An 18,972-nucleotide genomic window follows, 5' to 3' on the forward strand; every position below is an offset into this window, starting at 1 on the left:
GGTTCTACACACGTGATAAAATTTCATAAAAACATACGTGCACGTGCGCACGCACACACACACACAAAGTGAGTGCCTGTAAAACCTGGTAGAATCCAGATAAGGTCGGCAGCCTAGGAAACTGAATTATGCCAATGTCAGTATCCTGATTTTGATAATGATCTATATTTATATAACAGATTATCACTAGAGGAAGTTTGGTGAAGGGTACGTGAGAATCCTCTGTACTATTTCTGCATCTTCTGCTGAAACATGGGGGGTTTGCAAGGCAGACCCAGGGAGGTGACAGCTGTTGGCTGTGAAGAGACAGCCTGAAGGGACAAGAGTAAGGAGCTCCACAACTGGGAAAGTTTGCAGAAGAAGCCTGGGCCACCATAGAAGCAAGGCACCATTGTTGCATGGTGTGCAAGGGGTGGGGCCACCATTGCAGCCCCCCTTCCCCACCTGCCAGCCCCTGCCTCCACAGGCCCTAGGAGAGGAGCCCACCTGAGTGGGCTCACCCGCCCCTCAAGCTAAAGCCTCCTCCAGCAGCGCAGGCCCAGAAGGGCCCAAGCATAGTCCCTGCCAAAGCCTCCTTGGGCCACGCTGGTCCCAGTGACCCATACACGGCCCCCACCAAAGCCTCCTCCGGCCAGCCCCAGTGGCCACACCCATCAACACTTCCACCCCTGCTGATCTGTGCGTGCACATGCACTCCGGGGCAGCCTCAGGAGCAGACACTGGTGGGAGGAACACACGCAGAGGTGGGGATGAAACCACACCTGCACTCCAGGGGCTGTGCAGCTAAGGAAGAAGAGCTGAAATCTCTCCTCACGGCTATGTGAACCACGGAGTTACACCTCTGCTGCTAAATTCAGTGCCAGTGGAACATCCGAACACACAACAGATGCTCATGCAGCTGAGACGGATCTGGCTTTAGCAGCAATGGGCTTTGTGGGCATGTACATGTGAGGGTTGGGCCAGGCCAGAGTCTGAGCTGCCTCCACAGCTCCCACAGCGGGTCCAGGTGCATGACTACTGCAGTCCTGGGACCAGACCTCAGGGGATCTGCACCAGTGGCCTGGTGAAAACAACACCTGAGAGTCACCAGGGCCATTTGCCAGCGTACCCATGGTTAAGGTGGGACCGAGAGCAGTGCCAACAACAGTGTACTTTGTGAGCTCACATAACAGGCAAAAGGGGACACAACAGAGCACACTCACAGGTGAACAGCCCCAGACAAGGAATACTCAGAGGCTTCTCTCCAAGTGGGAGTGCTCCGATCCCACCCACCTCACACCACAGATCAGAAACACAGCTAAGAAACAGATCTCGGCGCCTCTACTTCAACAACTAGGGAACACACCATGCCCATGATAGGGCAGTGACAACCACAGAGCAAAGGGGAGGCCCCTCTCAATATCCACCTCAACCACCAGGGGGCAGAGAGGAGCCCCCACCAGAAGCAAGAGGAGCTATGATACTGCAGCCTGCAGAAAGGAAACCACAAACACAATAAGACAGACAAAATGAGAAGACAGAGAAACCTGTTGCAGATGAAGGAGCAAGATAAAAACCTACAAGAACAACTAAATGACAGGCAATCCACCTGAAAAAGAATTCAGAATAATGATGGTAAAGATGATCCAAGATTTTGGAAAAAGAATGAAGACACAGATTGAGAAGTTGCAAGAAGTGTTTAAAAAAGACCTAGAAGAACTAAAGAACAAACAAACAGAGATGAACAATACAATAACTGAAATGAAGAATACTCTAGAAGGAATCAATAGCAGAATAACTGAGGCAGAAGGATAGATAAGTGAGCTGGCAGATAGAATGGTGAAAATAACTGTCACAGAGCAGAATAAAGAAAAAAGAATGAAAAGAAATGAGGACAGACTCAGAGACCTCTGGGACAACATTACATGAACCAACATCGAATTATAGGGGCCCCAGAAGAAGAAGAGAAAGAGAAAGGGCCTGAGAAAATATTTGAAGAGATTATTGTCAAAAACTTCCCTAACATGGGAAAGGAAATAATCAGCCAAGTCCAGGAAGCACAGAGAGTCCCATACAGGATAAACCCAAGGAGGAACACACTGAGATACATATTAATCAAACTAAAAAATTAAATACAAAGAAAAACTATTAAAAACATCAAGGGAAAAGCAACAAATGACATACAAGGGAATCCCCATAAAGTTATCAGCTGATTTTTCAGCAGAAACTCTGCAGGTCAGAAGGAAGTGGCAAGATATATTTCAAGTGATGAAAGGGAAAAACCTACAACCAAGAATACTCTACCCAGCAAGGATCTCATTCAGACTCGATGGAGAAATCAAAAGCTTTACAGACAAGCAAAAGCTAAAAGAATTCAGCACCACTAAACCAGTGTTATAACAAATGCTAAAGGAACTCCTCTAGGCAGGAAACACAAGAGAAGAGAATAAAAGAGGAAGTGAAGAAAAAATACCTACATAAACAAACCCAAAATAATTAAGAAAATGGTAATAGGAACATACATATTGATAATTACCTTAAATGTAAATGGATTAAATGCTCCAACCAAAAGACATGGACTGTTGAATGGATACAAATACAAGACCCATATATATGTTGTCTACAGGAGACCCACTTCAGACCTAGGGACACATACAGACTGAAAGTGAGGGGATGGAAAAAGATGTTCCATGCAAAGGGAAATCAAAAGAAAACTGGAGTAACAATACTCATTTCAGATAAAACAGACTTTAAAATAAAGACTTCAAAGAGACAAGGAAGGTCACTACGTAATGATCAAGGGATCAATCCAAGAAGAAGATATAACAGTTGTAAATATATATGCACCCAACATAGGAACACCTCAATATATAAGGCAAATGCTAACATCCATCAAAGGGGAAATTGACAGTAACACAATAATAGTGGGGGACTTTAACATCCCACTTATACCAACAGACAGATCATCCAGACAGAAAGTTAATAAGGAAACCCAAGCCTTAAATGACACATTAGACCAGATAGACTTAATTGATATTTATAGGACATTCCATCCAAAAGAAGCAGAATACACTTTCTTCTCAAGTGCACATGGAACATTCTCAAGGATAGATCACATCTTGGGTCACAAATCAAGCCTCGGTAAATTTAAGAAAACTGAAATCATATCAAGCATCTTTTCCAACCACAATGCTATGAGATTAGAAATCAATTACAGGGGGACTTCCCTGGTGGTGCAATGGTTAAGAATCCACCTACCAATGCAGGGGACATGGGTTTGAGCCCTGGTCCAGGAAGATCCCACATGCCATGGAGAAACAAAGCCCATGTGCCACAACTACTGAGCCTGCACTCTAGAGCCTGTGGGCCACAACTACTGAACGTTCAGGCCACAACTACTGAAGCCTGCGCACCTAGAGCTCATGCTCCACAACAAGAGAAACCACCACAATGAGAAGCCCGTGCACCACAACAAAGAGTAGCCCCTTCTCGCCGCAACTAGAGAAAGCCCATGCACAACAATGAAGACCCAATGCAGCCAAAAATATATAAATAAAATAAATAAGTTTTTAGAAAAAAGAAAAAAGAAATCAATTACAGGGAAAAAACTGTAAAAAGCACAAACACATGGAGGCTAAACACTGTGCTACTAAACAACCAATGGATCACTGAAGAAATCAAAGAGGAAATCAAAAAAATATCTAGAGACAAATGACAATGAAAACACGTTGATCCAAAATCTATGGAAGGCAGGGACTTCCCTGGTGGAGCAGTGGTTAAGTATCACCTGCCAATGCAGGGGACACAGGTTCGATCCCTGGTCCAGGAAGATCCCACATGCTGTGGAGCAACTAAGCCTGTGCACCACAACTACTGAACCTGCGCTCTAGAGCCTGTGAGCTCTACAGCCCGCGCACCACAACTACTGAGCCTGCAGGCTGCAACTACAGAAGCCTGCACTCCTAGAGCCCACGCTCCACAACAAGGGAAGCCACCACAATGAGAAGCCCGTGCGCTGCACTGAAGAGTAGCCCCTGCTCACCACAACTAGAGAAAGCCCACATGTAGCAACAAAGACCCAAAGCAGCCAAAAAAATCAAACAAAACAATAATTTAAAAAATTAAAAAATAAAAACAAAACCTGTGGAATGCAGCAAAAGCAATTCTAAGAGGGAAGTTTATAGCAATACAATCTTACCTCAAGAAACAAGAAAAATCTCAAATAAACAACCTAGTCTTACACCTAAAACAACTAGAGAAAGAAGAACAAACAAAACCCAAACTTAGTAGAAGGAAAAAAATCATAAAAACCAGAGCAGAAATAAATGAAATAGAGATGAAAAAAACATTAGCAAAGATCAATGAAACTAAAAGCTGGTTCTTTGAGAAGATAAAAAAAAAATTGATAAACATTTAGCCAGACTCATCAAGAAAAAAAGGGAGAGAACGTAAATCAATAAAATTAAAATGAAAAAGGAGAAGTTACAATGGACACCACAGAAATACAAAGGATCATAAGAGACTACTATAAGCAACTATAAACCAATAAAATGGACAACCTAGAAGAAATGGGCAAATTCCTAGAAAGGTACAACCTTCCAATACTGAGCCAGGAAGAAATAGAAAAAATGAACAGACCAATCAAAAGTACTGAAATTGAAACTGTGATTTTAAAACTCCCAACAATAAAAAGTCCAGGACCAGATGTCTTCACAGGAGAAGTCTACCAAACATTTAGAAAAGAGTTAACACCTATCCTTCTGAAACTCTTCCAAAAAATTGCAGAGGAAGGAACACTCTCAAGCTCATTCTATGACGCCACCATCACCCTGATACAAAAACCAGACAAAGATATCATGAAAAAAGAAAATTACAGGCCAATATCACTGATGAACATGCAAAAATTCTCAACAAAATACTAGCAAACTGAGTTCAACAACACATTAAAAGGATCATACACACTGATCAAGTGGGATTTATCCCAGGGATGCAAGGATTCTTCAATATACACAAATCAATCAATGTGATTCACCACATTAACAAACTGAAGAATAAAAAAATCTGATCATCTCAATAGATGCAGAAAAAGCTTTTGACAAATTTCAACACCAATTTATGATAAAAACTCTCCAGAAAGTCGGCTTAAAGGGAAACTACCTCAATGTAATAAAGGCCATATACGACAAACCCACAGCGAACATCATACTCAATGGTGAAAAGCTGAAAGCATTTCCTCTAAGATGAGGAACAAGATGAGGATATCCACTCTTGTCACTTTTATTCAACATACTTTTGGAAGTCCTAGCCATGGCTATCAGAGAATAAAAAGAAATAAAAGGAATCCAAATTGGAAAAGAAGAAGTAAAACTGTCACAGTTTTCATATGACATGATGTTATACATAAAAAATCCTAAAGATGCTACCAGAAAACTACTAGAGCTCATCAATGAATTTGGTAAAGTTGCAGGATACAAAATTAATGCACAGAAATCTCTTGCATTTCTATACACTAACAATGAAAGATCAGAAAGAGAAATTAAAGAAACAGTCCCATTTACCATATCATCAAAAAGAATAAAATACCTAGGAATAAACCTACCTAAGGAGGCAAAAGCCCTGTACTCAGAAAACCATAAGATACTGATGAAAGAAATCAAAAATGACACAAACAGATGGAGAGATATACAATGTTCTTGGATTAGAAGAACCAATATACTCCCCAAAGCAATCTACAGATTCAGTGCAATCCCTATGAAATTACCAATGGCACTTTTCACAGAACTAGAACAAAAAATTTTGCAATCTTTATGAAAACACAAATGACCCCGAGTAGCCAAAGCAATCTTGAGAAAGAAGAACGGAGCTGGAGGAATTAGGCTCCCTTGTTCAGATGACACTACAAAGTGACAGTAATCAAAACAGTATGGTACTGGCACAAAAACAGAAATATAGACCAATGGAACAGGATAGGAAGCCCAGAGATAAACCTATGCACATATGGCCACCTAATCTATGACAAAGGAGGCAAGAATATACAATGGAGAAAAGACAGTCTCTTTGATAAGCGGTGCTGGGAAAACTGGACAGCTACATGTAAAAGAATGAAATTAGAACACTCCCTAACACCATACACAAAAATAAACTCAAAATGGATTAAAGACCTACTTGTAAGGCCACATACTGTAAAACTCTTAAAGAAAACATAAGCAGAACACTCTTTGACATAAATTGCAGCAAGATCTTTTTCAATCCACCTCCTAGAGTAACGAAAATAAAAACAAAAATAAACAAATGGGACCTAATTAAACTGAAAAGCATTTGCACAGCAAAGGAAACCATAAACAAGGCAAAAAGACAACACTCAGAATGGGAGAAAATATTTGCAAACGAAGCAACTGATAAAGGATTAATCTCCAAATTATACAAACAGCCCATGCAGCTCAATATCAAAAAAAAACAAACAACCCAATCAAAAAATGGGCAGAAGACCTAAATAGACATTTCTCCAAAGAAGACATACAGATGGCCATCAAACATGCAAAGATGCTCAACATCACTAATTATTAAAGAAATGCAAATCAAAACTACAATGAGGTATCATCTCACACTGGTCAGAATGGCCATCTTCAAAAAATCTACAAACAACAAATATTGGAGAGGATGTGGAGAAAAGGGTGCCCTCCTACACAGTTCATGGGAATGTAAATTGGTACAGCCACTATGGAGAACAGTATGGAGTTTCCGTAAAAAGCTAAAAATAGAGCTACCATATGATCCAGCAATTCCACTCCTGGGCATATATCTGGAGAAAACCATAATTCAAAAGGATGCATGGATCCCAATGTTTACTGCAGCACTCTTTACAATAGCCAGGACATGGAAACAACCTAAATGTCCATCAACAGAGGAATGGATAAAGAAGATGTGGTACATGTATACAATGGAATATTACTCAGCCATAAAAAAGGAAAGAAATAATGCCATTTGTAGCAATATGGATGGATCTAGAGATTGACATACAGAGTGAAATAAGTCAGAAAGAGAAAAACAAATATATAATATCACTTACATGTGGAATCTAGAAAAATGGTACAGATGAACTTATTTGCAAAGCAGAAATGGAGTCACAGAGGTAGAAAACAAACTTATGGTTAGCAAGGGGGGAAGGGAGTGGGATAAACTGGGAGATTGGGATTACATATATACACTACTATATATAAAATAGATACATAATGAATACCTACTGTATAGCACAGGGAACCCTACTCAATGCTCTGCAGTGACCTAAATGGGAAGGAAACCTAAAAAAGAGTGGAGACATTATATATATATATATATATATATATATATATATATATATATATATATATATATATATGTATGTATTTATTTATATGTCACTTTGCTGTACAGAAGAAACAAACACAACATTGTAAAGCAACTATACTCCAATAAGAATTAATTTAAAAAAATAAAAACTTCTGTTCATCTAAAGACAATTTTGAGACAATAAAAATGCAAAGCAACAGACTGAGATAAAAAATGTTCACAATATACATATGTGACAAAGGTCTTGCATCCAGGCTGTATAAAGAACGCCTACAAATCAAAAGTAAAAAGACAACATAATAAAACAGTGTGTTAAACACTCAAACAGATACTTCAAAGTAAGAAGATATACAAATGTTATTAGAAAAATGCAGAGTAAAACTACAGTGAGCTACCACTTCACACCCACTAGCAGAACAAAAATTTAAATGAATGAATAACATCAGGATTTTTGCTTCCATGGAGTAACAGGGAATGGATTTACCCTCCTATCTAAAACAACAGCAACAAAGAATAAAAGAGAAAAGAAATGGGCAAAATACATAAAACAACAGACAGTGAATGTGAAAACAGTGCAGGACAGTGATCCCTAAAAGAGGGAAAGCAAGCAAGGTCAGCTCTACAATTGTTCAGTTAACTGTCTGGGGAGAGTCCACGTTGAGGTAGGGAGAAGGACCCAGAAGGAGCCTGGGGTCTTCCTGAGCTGAGGATACAGAGTCGGGAGTCTAAGAATCCAGATTGGATGGAGTTCACAACACAGAGCACTGGAGAGGAGAGAGCTGCATGGAGAGTGTTCTTCAGAGTTGCAGAGGGCTCCTTCAAGTCATCCATGACTGCTGATCAGCACATACATGTGATGAAAATACTCAAAGCCAGAGAAGGAACCACCTGAAAGAATCAGAGAAATAATCTCCATAGCTCACACAGGTCAGCAAAAGTTTATGTTCCCAACAGCCAGACTGGAAAAGCCTCATAATTCAGAGGACATCAAATAGAGTCATCAGAAGTACACTGCCTCAGTGCTAGGGAAAAGTTAGCCCTAGACTAAATCCTGCTCAGGTCCTGACAAACAAAGCTTAAAAGAAAGCCTCAGAAGAAGTTTTCGAGTAACTTAACTGTATTCAGAATAAAGCTGAAGAATTTTTATAAGAATACAAAAGTATTCAGCAAAATAAGCTAAAATTCACAATGTCTGACTCTCAATTGAAAATTACCAGACCTGCAAGTAAGCAGAAAAATGACCCGTAATGAAGAGAAAAAGCAATCAAGCAATAGAAATAGACACAGATGAGGCAGATGAGAAAAATAGTAGATAAGCACATCAACACAATGACTGTAGAGATTTCACATATTTGTGAAGGTAGAGGAAAAACTGAACAGGTTATGTAGAGACAAGGAATATAGGAGGGTAATGACACTTCTAAAGTTGAAGACTACAATATTTGAGATGACACATACACTGGATGGGATTGATGGCAGATCAGACATGGCAGAAAAGAATATTAGTGAACTAGAAGACATAGAATAGAAGAAAAGGCTGAAAATACGAACAGAAAATCAGTGAGTTGTGGGAGAACTTCAGGCAGCCTAATACTTGTATAATTGGAGTCCCTGAAGTTAGGACACAGATTTGTTTATTATTTATTATTAGAATTGTCTTATACATTTGTGGAGGTGAAACAAATCCAAAACCCACAGAAATTTAGGAAGAGATCACAGGTAGGTTCAAACCATGGGGTCTTTGAAAAGATCACTCTAGCCAGATTTATAAGGAAAAAGAGAGAGAAATTAATAATACCAAGAATTAGAAAGGTTACATCTCTACAGATACTACAGATATTAAAAATAAAAAATATTATTAACATCTATACGCCAATAAATTTAACAACTTCTATGAAATGAACAAATTCCTGAAAAGACAGACTATCAAAGCTCACTCAACAAGAAATAGGTAACCAAAATAGCCCTACATTTATTAAAGAAATTAAATGGATAGTTACAAACCTTCCTATAGAAAACTTTTCTTCCTGAGAACACTTTAGGCACAGAAGGCTGCATTGGTGAATCCTACCAATCATTCAAGAAAGAAATAATAGCAATATTCCACAAATTCTTCTAGATAATTAGATTTGGGAACACTCATGAGTAGCCTATGAGGCCAGCATTATCCTGATGGCAAAATCAGAAGAAGATATTATAAAAAAAAGAAAATATCAGACCAATATCCCTCATGTACGTAAATGCAAAAATTCTTAATTAAGTTTTAGCATATCCAGTTGAACAATATGTAAAGAGGACAATAAATCATGACCAAGTGAGATTTATCCCAGAAATGCAAGGTTGGTTTGACATTTGAACATCAATTAATATAACTCAGTAAAATAACAGACTGAAAAATAAAAATCATATAATTGTCTCAATAGATGCAGAAAAATCAATTGACAAATTCTGACATTTGGATAAAAACTTTCAGCAAGCTAGGAACACAAGGGAACTTCCGCAACCTGATAAAGGGCATCTATGAAAAACCTACCATTAACATCATACTTAAATGAAACACTGTGGGCCTGTTCGCCATTATCAAGAACAAAGCAAGGATATCTACTCTCACCACTTTTATTCAAAATTGTCTTAGAGTTTCTGGCCAACGCAACAAGGCAAGCAAGAGCTGAAAGGTATCTGGAATTGAAAGGAAGAGTAAAAATGTCTTTATTCACAAACAACACCATGTCTATGGAGAAAATCCTACAGAATCTATGAAAAAAACCACACTTGGAACTAACAAGTGAGTTTAGGAAGGATACAAGATCAATGAACTCAAATCAATGGTATTTCTACGTACTAGCAACAAATAATGGAAATGGAAATTGAAAGAAACAATATCATTTAAAATAGCATCTATCTCCTAGACTAAGAGGAAAGAGCTGGTCTAGAGGGCAGGTGGAAGATTTAGGAGAGAGAAGAGCCTGGAGACAATGAGAACAAATGTCTGCTGAATCTTCTGGACGAACTGGGCTGGTGGAAATTTCATCCTCTGAGGCAGGAGAGATGGAAGCCACACAGCAGGTCATATGGGGAACGCTGATGGCCTCAATTTCCCAGTACAACCCTCTGGACAACATGAGAGAGGAGGGATACCTATTGAGAGCAGGCAGAAGGAGCTGCACTGGTAGGGGGAGGTGGGGATGCCTGGTGGAAAGGCTCTGCAGAGAAGGGAGGTAGGGAAAAGGCCCACCAAGAGGCTGATGGCCTCGTAGGAAACACATTGTCAAGTCTCATTGGAGCCAGAGAACAGCAAGAGGGGAAGGGAGTGGTCAGAGGAGACCTTGGACAGCCTCAGCCCCCCTGCCCCTCCCTCCCATGATCACGCCTCACCTTTCCTGACCCACTGACCACGACCTTGAGGTGTGGGAAGGTAACACCCCAGCCTCGCTCAGTCCAGGGAGATGGCAGCTGATGGTGCATATTCTTCCCCCACCATCACTGGTGGAGGCACCGAAGGTTATGCTGAGGGTTCAGTGCACCAAAGGAGAGGGCAATCGAGCGCAGAGGGAGTTGCGGACCGTGAGCCTGGGCGACAGGGAGGCGGGAAGGATGCTGCATAGGAGGCGTCCAGTCCCTAACCCTAACCCTCTGAATGCCAGCCCCGTGGATCTTGCGCTCAACCCCTCCAGGCCTCAGCTCTGACTCACGTCCTGAGGATGGTAACACCGCTTCTCAAGTGGTTCTGGGACCACGTGATCACCCAGCTTGCCTAATGCAGACCAGCCGGGACTGTGGTCACTGCCATTACCAGGAGGAGTATCATCTGCACTCAAGACTTGGGAACGCCAAAGGCTGGGGAGGTGCTGAGGCTTGTTCCACCCACAGCTGAGCCCAGCTGGGCACTGACTGCAGGTGAGGGACCTAGGAGTGGCCCCAGGTGTCCCATCCATGCCACCTCATTCAACATCTCCACACGGTGGCAGTATTGTCCTAGAAGCGGAATTTCGGCAGGTGGCCCCTCAAACTCTAAGGGCACCACAAGGAGGCTGTCACAGCAAAACTTAGCACGTTAGAATGGCTGGGATAGGACTTCCCTGGTGGCCCAGTGGTTAAGAATCCACCTGCCAATGCAGGGACACGGGCTCGAGCCCTGGTCCAGGAAGATCCCACATTCCATGGAGCAACTAAGCCCATGTGCCACAACTACTGAGCCTGAACTCTAGAGCACGCGAGCCACAACTACTGAAGCCCACACGCCCGAGAGCCCGTGCTCCGCCGCAAGAGAAGCCACCACAATGAGAAGCCCGCGCACCACAACGAAGAGTAGCCCCCACTCTCCGCAGCTAGAGAAAGCCCTCACGCAGCAAAGGAGATCCAACACAGCCAAAAATAAATATAAAAATAAAAATAAATTAAAAAAATAAAAAAGAATGGCTGGGATAATATAACACTCTCTTTTCACAGGTGAGCGAGGCCTCAGAGTCAGGATTCTAGGCCCCACAGGAAGCCAAGATTCTGGGACAATTAATCTACAGATCCTAATTGTTGTGATGAGAGTCTAGGAGTCCAGAAATTCCACGATGTTGATTTTAAAATTCTTTTTTCTTACGGTTCTAAGACTCCATCTGTGGTTTCCTGCTTTGAGAATCAAATGATGCCAAGATCTGACGGCTCTACTTATTCAGCTGCTCTGGGCCCCATGATTCTACGACTGAGTGATGCCAGCATTTAGAGAGTTCATTCATTCCTTTAAGCAGAATTCACCACGTGGCTACTTAAGAAGTTAGAAAACTCAGTAGCCCTACTTCCATGACTCTTGGATTCCATCCTCCCTTCATTCCCCACACAGAGATCCACAATTCCCACAACATCAGGCCACCTCTGTCCATCTGAGGAGAGCAGGCTCAAGAATCATGCAGCCTGGGAATTCCCTGGCGGTCCAATGGTTAGGACTCGGTGCTTTCACTGAAGTGGCTCGGGTTCAATGCCTGGTGGGGGAACTAAGATCCCACAAGCCGCACGGTGTGGCCAAAAAAAAACCAAAAAGAATAATACAACCTGCAACCAGAATAGGACCAGCCATGTCTCTTGTGCTCCAAGTCCTAAGTGGAGGGGATGGAAGGTTAGGGTGCTAGCACAGAAAGACACATGAGGTAGGGCTGCACACTGGAGACTGGATTATGGGGGATATTTGCCCCACAAGCCTTTGATGATAGCTTCCCATATGACATCCAGAGGCTGGGCGCTTGGTGATCCAGGAGCAGATGTCCTGAAAGGCGTGAAGAATCCCTGGGGTATGAGATCTAGAAACCAGGGTGCATTCATCCTCACTCTCTGCTGCTCAGCCTGAGCCTACTTTCTCTGTGCAAAGAGTGGGCTGACCTAAGGTTCCAGTCACTTCCATGAATAAGAGCCTCTGATCAAAATCGAAATGGAACTCTCAGGGGAACTGAGAAGAGGTAACCATGTGAGGGGAGAGCCAGCTATGGGATGGTATCTTGAGACAGATGGATTTGTTCTCAAAGGGACTTCCTCAAACCTCTGCAAATGCTCTCTCCAGGGACTCCAGAGGGCAGGGAACCCAGCCCACCAGGTACCTCACCCTTCATCCACAGGAGTCAGCTCAGAAAGATGAGCAGACACAGACCAAGTTTGCTCTCCTGTGGACACATGCCTCCCTGCATGCCCTCTCCATCCCAGCCATAAGCTTTTCAGGCTCCTGCCACACAGCCTTCAGAATTATGAGTCCCGCCACCAGTATTCAAATCTTGGAGGGACTTACTCTTATGAGGAACACATTATCTCCAGATACACAAGTCTCAGAGAGACTGAGACCCCAATCCTGCCTTGACTCCCTCTGGGGACCCAGGGAGAGTTGTATCATAACCCTCACTGAGCCTCCTTGCCCAGAATGCAGAGACAGATGCTTCCAGGGGGTGCTGGGTGAGACCATGGCCCCACATCACTGGGCAGAGCCCTGGGCACCCAGGGCATGTGGTGTTGTCACCGTCTCAAAGAGCACCGGGGAAGTCATCTGATCCAACAGCCTGCCTTTACAAGGAGAACCTTCCAGAGAGACAAGAGGAGGTGAAAATTTCACCAGGGATCTGAACTGGAGAGGAGAGGCTCTTAGAACACCAACAAAACTACAGACTAAGATGGAAAGATGTGGACAATAGTAAGAGCCAATGAACACACAGCAGGATTAGACACAGGTAGGACACATGAAGAGGTGCACCTGCAGCAAAGAAAGGGATGGGGGAGGCAGAAAAGCCAAGATGACCCATGCATCTCAGGCCCACCCAAGAATCATGGTTCCCAAACTTTGTGCCAAGGCACCCTGGGGTGCCACAGCAAATTCCCAGGGTACTGCAGGATATTTTAAATGTTCAAGGAACACATGGCGATATGGTCCTCTCTGTAGGACAGACACCTACTGGCTCCAGGCAGTTCTGTTTCAGCTTGGATGGTGGCACATTCCTTTGTGAAGCTGAGTTTCTGGCTTTTGCTGTGATTAAAAAACAAGTACCAAGTGAAAACTGCTGAAGAACAGGAAGTAAGCTGTCCTCCCTGGGGCTGCAGGCACACACTTCCCATTGGTAAGTAACTGCAGTTATGTGAGAATAAAACAAAAATAGTATTTTTTCTTTTAACTTATAAAAATTTCTTTTCCCAAGAGCTACTAATTAATACATTATTTGGACCTAATTACTTGCTACACAAAACTATTAGGCATTTCTTTTGGCCTGGGGCACTGTGAAAAAAATGACAGAGCATGGACAGAAAGTCTGCCTCTGAGTACAAGCACCCCACCCCTGAAGAGCAGGTGTTCCAGGAATGACAGCCCCCAAGGCAGGTCAGGGAAGCTTCCAGAAGGGGCTTAGAACCAAATGGGCCTGGAGGTAAGAAGAGCACCCGCTCTTCTGACCCTAGACCTTCATCCTGTCTGCCTGTGGCCCCTCTGAGGTGACAGCTGCCGGGCTCCTCGGCTTCCAGCCACTGGCTACCCAGAGCCTTTCCTGCCTCCCCTCAACTTTTTAGAAAAGAAGGAAGTGAATGAATGATTAGGCAGTTAGTGTCTGAAAGTCTGGCTGCCCTTTCCCCAGTACAGGAAGGACCACTACCTGATACTTACCAGGCAGGGATTCAAATGCTACCACAGATGACGGCTCACTACCTCAGAAAGCGAAGTGCCCTCTCATCTGGCCTCTTTCCTCCACACCAGGTCCTTGCCCTCCCTCCTCCACCTCCCAGCAGGGGCCTCCAAAGCTCCTGGGACCATACCTTCCTTCCCCTCCAGGACTATTCTGGAAGGAACACAGCCCCAAGGGGCCTCTGGAAGACCTATGGTGAGGCAAAAAAAGATCTTTTCTCCAGGGGCATCCATAAATTCTTCAGAATGTTGAATTAGACCTGTGACCATGGGTCAGTCATGGAAGCTCCCTCTGTGTGACAGCAGAGGGCGCTGCCAGGAAGGCATCCTCCCCTTCACCTTCAGGGAGGGAGCCCAGACTCCACGGCCAGGGTGAGCAGCTGTGTGGAGCAAAGGCATGCCACACCACAAGGTTGCCTCTATCCTTAAGTCAGGTTGCAGAATTTCCAGCTGAACATCAGGGAGCAGGAAAGAATCCCACTCACTCAGTTATGATAGAAACATCCTCCTTCTGCACCTGCATTCTCTCTACCCCAACCTGGGGATGGTCCCCATCCCCATGCTCCTGGGCGTCTGGGAAACAGACTCAGGGAGCTTCTATCATGCCCAGAAAATGGGGTGGGACGCCCATTCCCCCATGCCATAACTTCTATGTAAGTTTCACAGGGTCTGTGGAGGGCTGGTGGCCCCTGCCATCCAGACTCAGGTGGCACTACTCTCCAGCCTTCCCTCCGAGGTTCTGCCACCCATCTGGAGATCCCTGCTCCCCCTCTTCTATGCACTCACATGGGTTGTTTGAGGTCAAAGCTTTCAAAAAGACCACAGGATGGGGGCAAAGGAAGAGTGCCCTGCAAGATCACCAGGTGGAAAGGGCCAGCTCTGGAAGCTTCCAGACCAGTGCCATCATGCAGCTTGCCCGGGTTGCAGCTCTCCCAAAGGAACGCTGTGATGCACATTTTTCAAGGAACTCTAAAGAACTGGAAGTCTTCACGTGGGAGCGGGATGGGGCAGTTCTCAGCTCTCCCTCTCTCTCCCTGCACCATGGGAGGCTTCCCCAAGCTCAGGGTGCCCAGCTTACTCTCCCTCCCTACCACCTAGTATAGGCAGAGGGCAGGGGCCAAATGAGGAAGAAGCAAGCAGCAAAAGGAAGAAAGGAGGGGCCTGGCAAGTGAGGTGGCAGGAGGGAGGACTGAGGAGGCAGCGCCCACCTGCTCCATTCTCTGCAGAGCCCATCACAGCGGGACAGCCGGTCCTTCGGTCCTTCGGTAGGGCACAGCCACCCCCGTTTGTGTGTGAGGAGCCAGCAGCCTCTTGGGGGCTCCTCATAACAGCTCTAATCCCAGGGCCCCACAGTTGGGAGGGCGGGGGTGTGAGCCTGCTGCACTGGGATTGGCCCCCACCCCACTCCCACAGCCCATGTCCCCAGTAATGCGATAATTGGGTGGGATTTTCACTGAGAGAGAGGGGAAGTCCAGAGGAAGAGAGCTAACTACCCACCCTGCCTCATTCCAGAATTCTTCCCTCCTTCCCTCTTCGGATGAGGGGGCACAGTGACTCAGAGGAGGGGTAGAAGGACCAGGCATGCATAGACTCAACTGGATCCCATTGGCAGTGCAGAGAAAAGGGAACATTCCTTGAAAGAGAATGGCTTTCGCTCCACATCTGGGAAGGAGCCCCTGATGCAGTCACCGAGGTGACCCCTGGTCCAGAGTCCACAGGACCCCACAGGCTCCCTTTACAGATGGGAAAACCAAGATGGATGGGGGCAGCATGCCGTGGGGTACGGCCTGCCTCTTGTTCTCCAGCCAGTGCTAAACCTGGAGGGTTGCTGAGTCACCCCCTGCCCCAAGAAGCAGCCACATGCCGGCCAGTGGCCCCTCCATCGGGCCCCCACATTCTGCAGGTCATATGGTAAGGCAAGGCTCAGGGGCTGTGGAGGAGCAGATGGTCCACTTGAAAAGAGACATCATAGAAGAGCTTGGAGTTGGGATTTTTATTCACGGTTCTGCTCCCCTCAGTTGCGAAACGGTGACATGGATTCCTGCTACCCTTTCTTCACGATCACTGAGACTGACTGGGTCTCCTGCTAATGCACAAGGTGGGGGAGGGAAGGGAAGTTGGGAAGACATCTGGACTTGGATCCTCCTCTCCCCCAAATAACCCTGGCTCCTTTCTCCCTGGGCTACAGGTGAATATGCAAACAGAGCTTTGCGTTGGACTGGGAGCTGGAGAACTGGCTAGCCACTCTGTGTGACCTTGGATAAGTCACTTTCCCTCTCTGGTCTTCTCTTTCCCCATCAGCAAAAATCATAAGCCTTACCTAAGTTGTCAGAAATTCCTTCTGGCTGAAGAGGCCAGCAGCCCTGGGCAGACTCCGCGGTCAGTGGTCCCAGAGCCAGGGCGCTAACCGGCTACACTGTCCTTGGGCACCGGAAGCATCAGGACTGCCGTTCCCTTCCCTGGTGGGGTGTGGGGGAGAAAGAGGAGCCGTCAACACCTGGGCCCTAAACAGAGCTGGACTGTTTCCCAATAGTGACTTTCAGAAACGTGGCTGCACCCTAGATGCCCACCCAGCAGCTGTCCCCAGACAGGCCGCCCCCATTCTGGCCGCTCGCCCTCGGCCCAGCTCCCAGCGGACCAGCAAGGGGCCGTTCGAGGAGACAAGCCTCGGACGGACGGACCCCGAGCAAGGAGATGGACGAAAGGGAGGCGCAGCCCGACCACCTAGAGGGCAAGGGACAGAGCGCGCGACAGAGCAGGGGCAGGAGCGAGAGCTGGACAGCGCGTCGCACGGTGAGCGCAGGGCGCGCGGGTCTCCACACCTAAGGAGCCGCCCATAAGCCCCGAGGGGGCGCGGCCCGGGAGCTCGGAGGGGATACCTGCGGACCACGCAGTCCCGGGTGCCGGCCGGCCGCCAAGCCAGCTGCCCATCTGGCACAGCGCAAAGCTTGGAGCCGGCGCACCCGCGCACCCCCGCGCACCCCGCGGCCACGGGAGGGGCCCGCGCTGCAGCCGTCACCGAGCTAGCTCCCAGGGCCCCGCCCGCCCCCTGCCTGCCCCGCCCCGGCCCAGGCCCCGGCGGGCGCCCCCCGCGGCGCTGCCCCGCCCCCGCCGTCCCGCGCCGCCCCGGGCCCCGGCCCGCCGCCCGGCCGCCGGCCCACCTGGCGCAGCGCCGCCCTCGGAGCCCGCGCACCCGCGCACACCCGCGCACACCCGCGCACCCCGCGCACCCCGCGGCCGCAGGAGGGCCCAGCGCCGCCGCCCGCGAGCTCCCAGGGCCCGGCCCGCTCCGGCGCCCGCGCTCTCGGGGCGGACTCCTGGCCCTCCGAGATCTCCCGCCCGGCGATGGCCCCGCTCGGATATTTCATATTCCTCTACGGCCTGAAGCAAGCGCTGGGCAACTACCCGATCTGGTGGTGAGTGAGCGTTCCTCACGTTCTCCCCGGCCTCTGTGCGTCCCCCAGCCGCCGTCCCCTCGGGCAGGGCCCCGCGGTGGCCCAGAGCCCGCGCTCTGCCCAGCCCTCCTGTTCCGAGGGTGGTTTGTTTTCCTTGGCGGCCACTTTCGACCTGTTCGGGCCGGGACTGGGACGCGGGTGGCGGAGTTTCCGCAGACATTGATCCGTCGGGCATAGAGGGGCTCCCGGCGTCGGACGGGGCGAGCAGTGAGCTGGGGAGAGGCAGGAAGTGGGACAGCACAGATGGCATGAAAGCTCGGGCAGCCAGAGGCCAAGAGAAGCCAGGAGGGCGAGCTGCGAGAGGGAGATCCGCCTGAGACTTTCCTTAAGGACATGTCTTACACACACACACACACACACACACACACACACACACACACCCACACACACACACACACACACCTTAAAACAAAGTCAGTGAGACAAGACCGAACAGCTCGGAGCAGCGTAGTTACGTAAAGACTGCGGGGACCCGGCCGGGAGTGGCGGGCGCATTGGGGCCAGCACCGGGCCCTCCTGCGCCTTCCTGCCGCTGTCCCGACCGCGATGGTAAGGAGGGGCTTCTGGAGAGGTAAAGAGGGAGAAAGGATCGCGTTTGAAGGCTCCTTAGTGAGAGGCTCCGCGAACCCACATCTGAGAGGGCTGGGGCGTTCCGTCTTCCACCCCAGACAAGACACATTCCCGTGAGACCCTCCTAAATCTGGCGATGGAAGTGCAGATAAACCAAGGGAAGGGTCCTGAGGGTCTACAGCTCATATCATGAGGGGAGGAGGGAAGCGAATTTGGTAGAGCCCCCATAGGCAAGGGCCACCCCAGCTCCCCAGTGGAGAGGGGAGGGGCGCTTTGAGATGCCCAACATTTGACGAACACAACTGGGGGGAATGCGGGAGCCGAGCGGCCAGGGCGCGCCGCTGGAGGAGACCCAGATCGGAGACAAGCCTTCACACACACATGCGCGCGCGCGCGCACACACACACACACACAGCCAGGAACTCTCTCCGACGGCTTGCCTGGAATTATAATAATTACGCCGAGGGGAAGTTGGGGCGGGGGGAAACTGAGTGAGCCGAA

At 47.2% G+C, this 18,972-nt stretch overlaps 1 protein-coding gene across 1 annotated transcript in view; it reads left to right on the top strand.

Moving 5' to 3' along the window:
- Nucleotides 1-17,791: 17,791 nt before the first annotated feature.
- The window catches only part of WNT3A (Wnt family member 3A), a 46,979-nt gene continuing 45,798 nt past the window's right edge, over nucleotides 17,792-18,972 (top strand). Inside the window, exon 1 of the mRNA XM_007169894.1 lies at nucleotides 17,792-17,862. Within this exon, the coding sequence (XP_007169956.1) occupies nucleotides 17,792-17,862 (71 nt within the window). The remainder of the gene's footprint in view (nucleotides 17,863-18,972) is intronic.

The sequence above is a fragment of the Balaenoptera acutorostrata genome, chromosome 2 (genome assembly GCF_949987535.1).
Source record: "Balaenoptera acutorostrata chromosome 2, mBalAcu1.1, whole genome shotgun sequence".
Lineage (NCBI taxonomy): Eukaryota > Metazoa > Chordata > Mammalia > Artiodactyla > Balaenopteridae > Balaenoptera > Balaenoptera acutorostrata.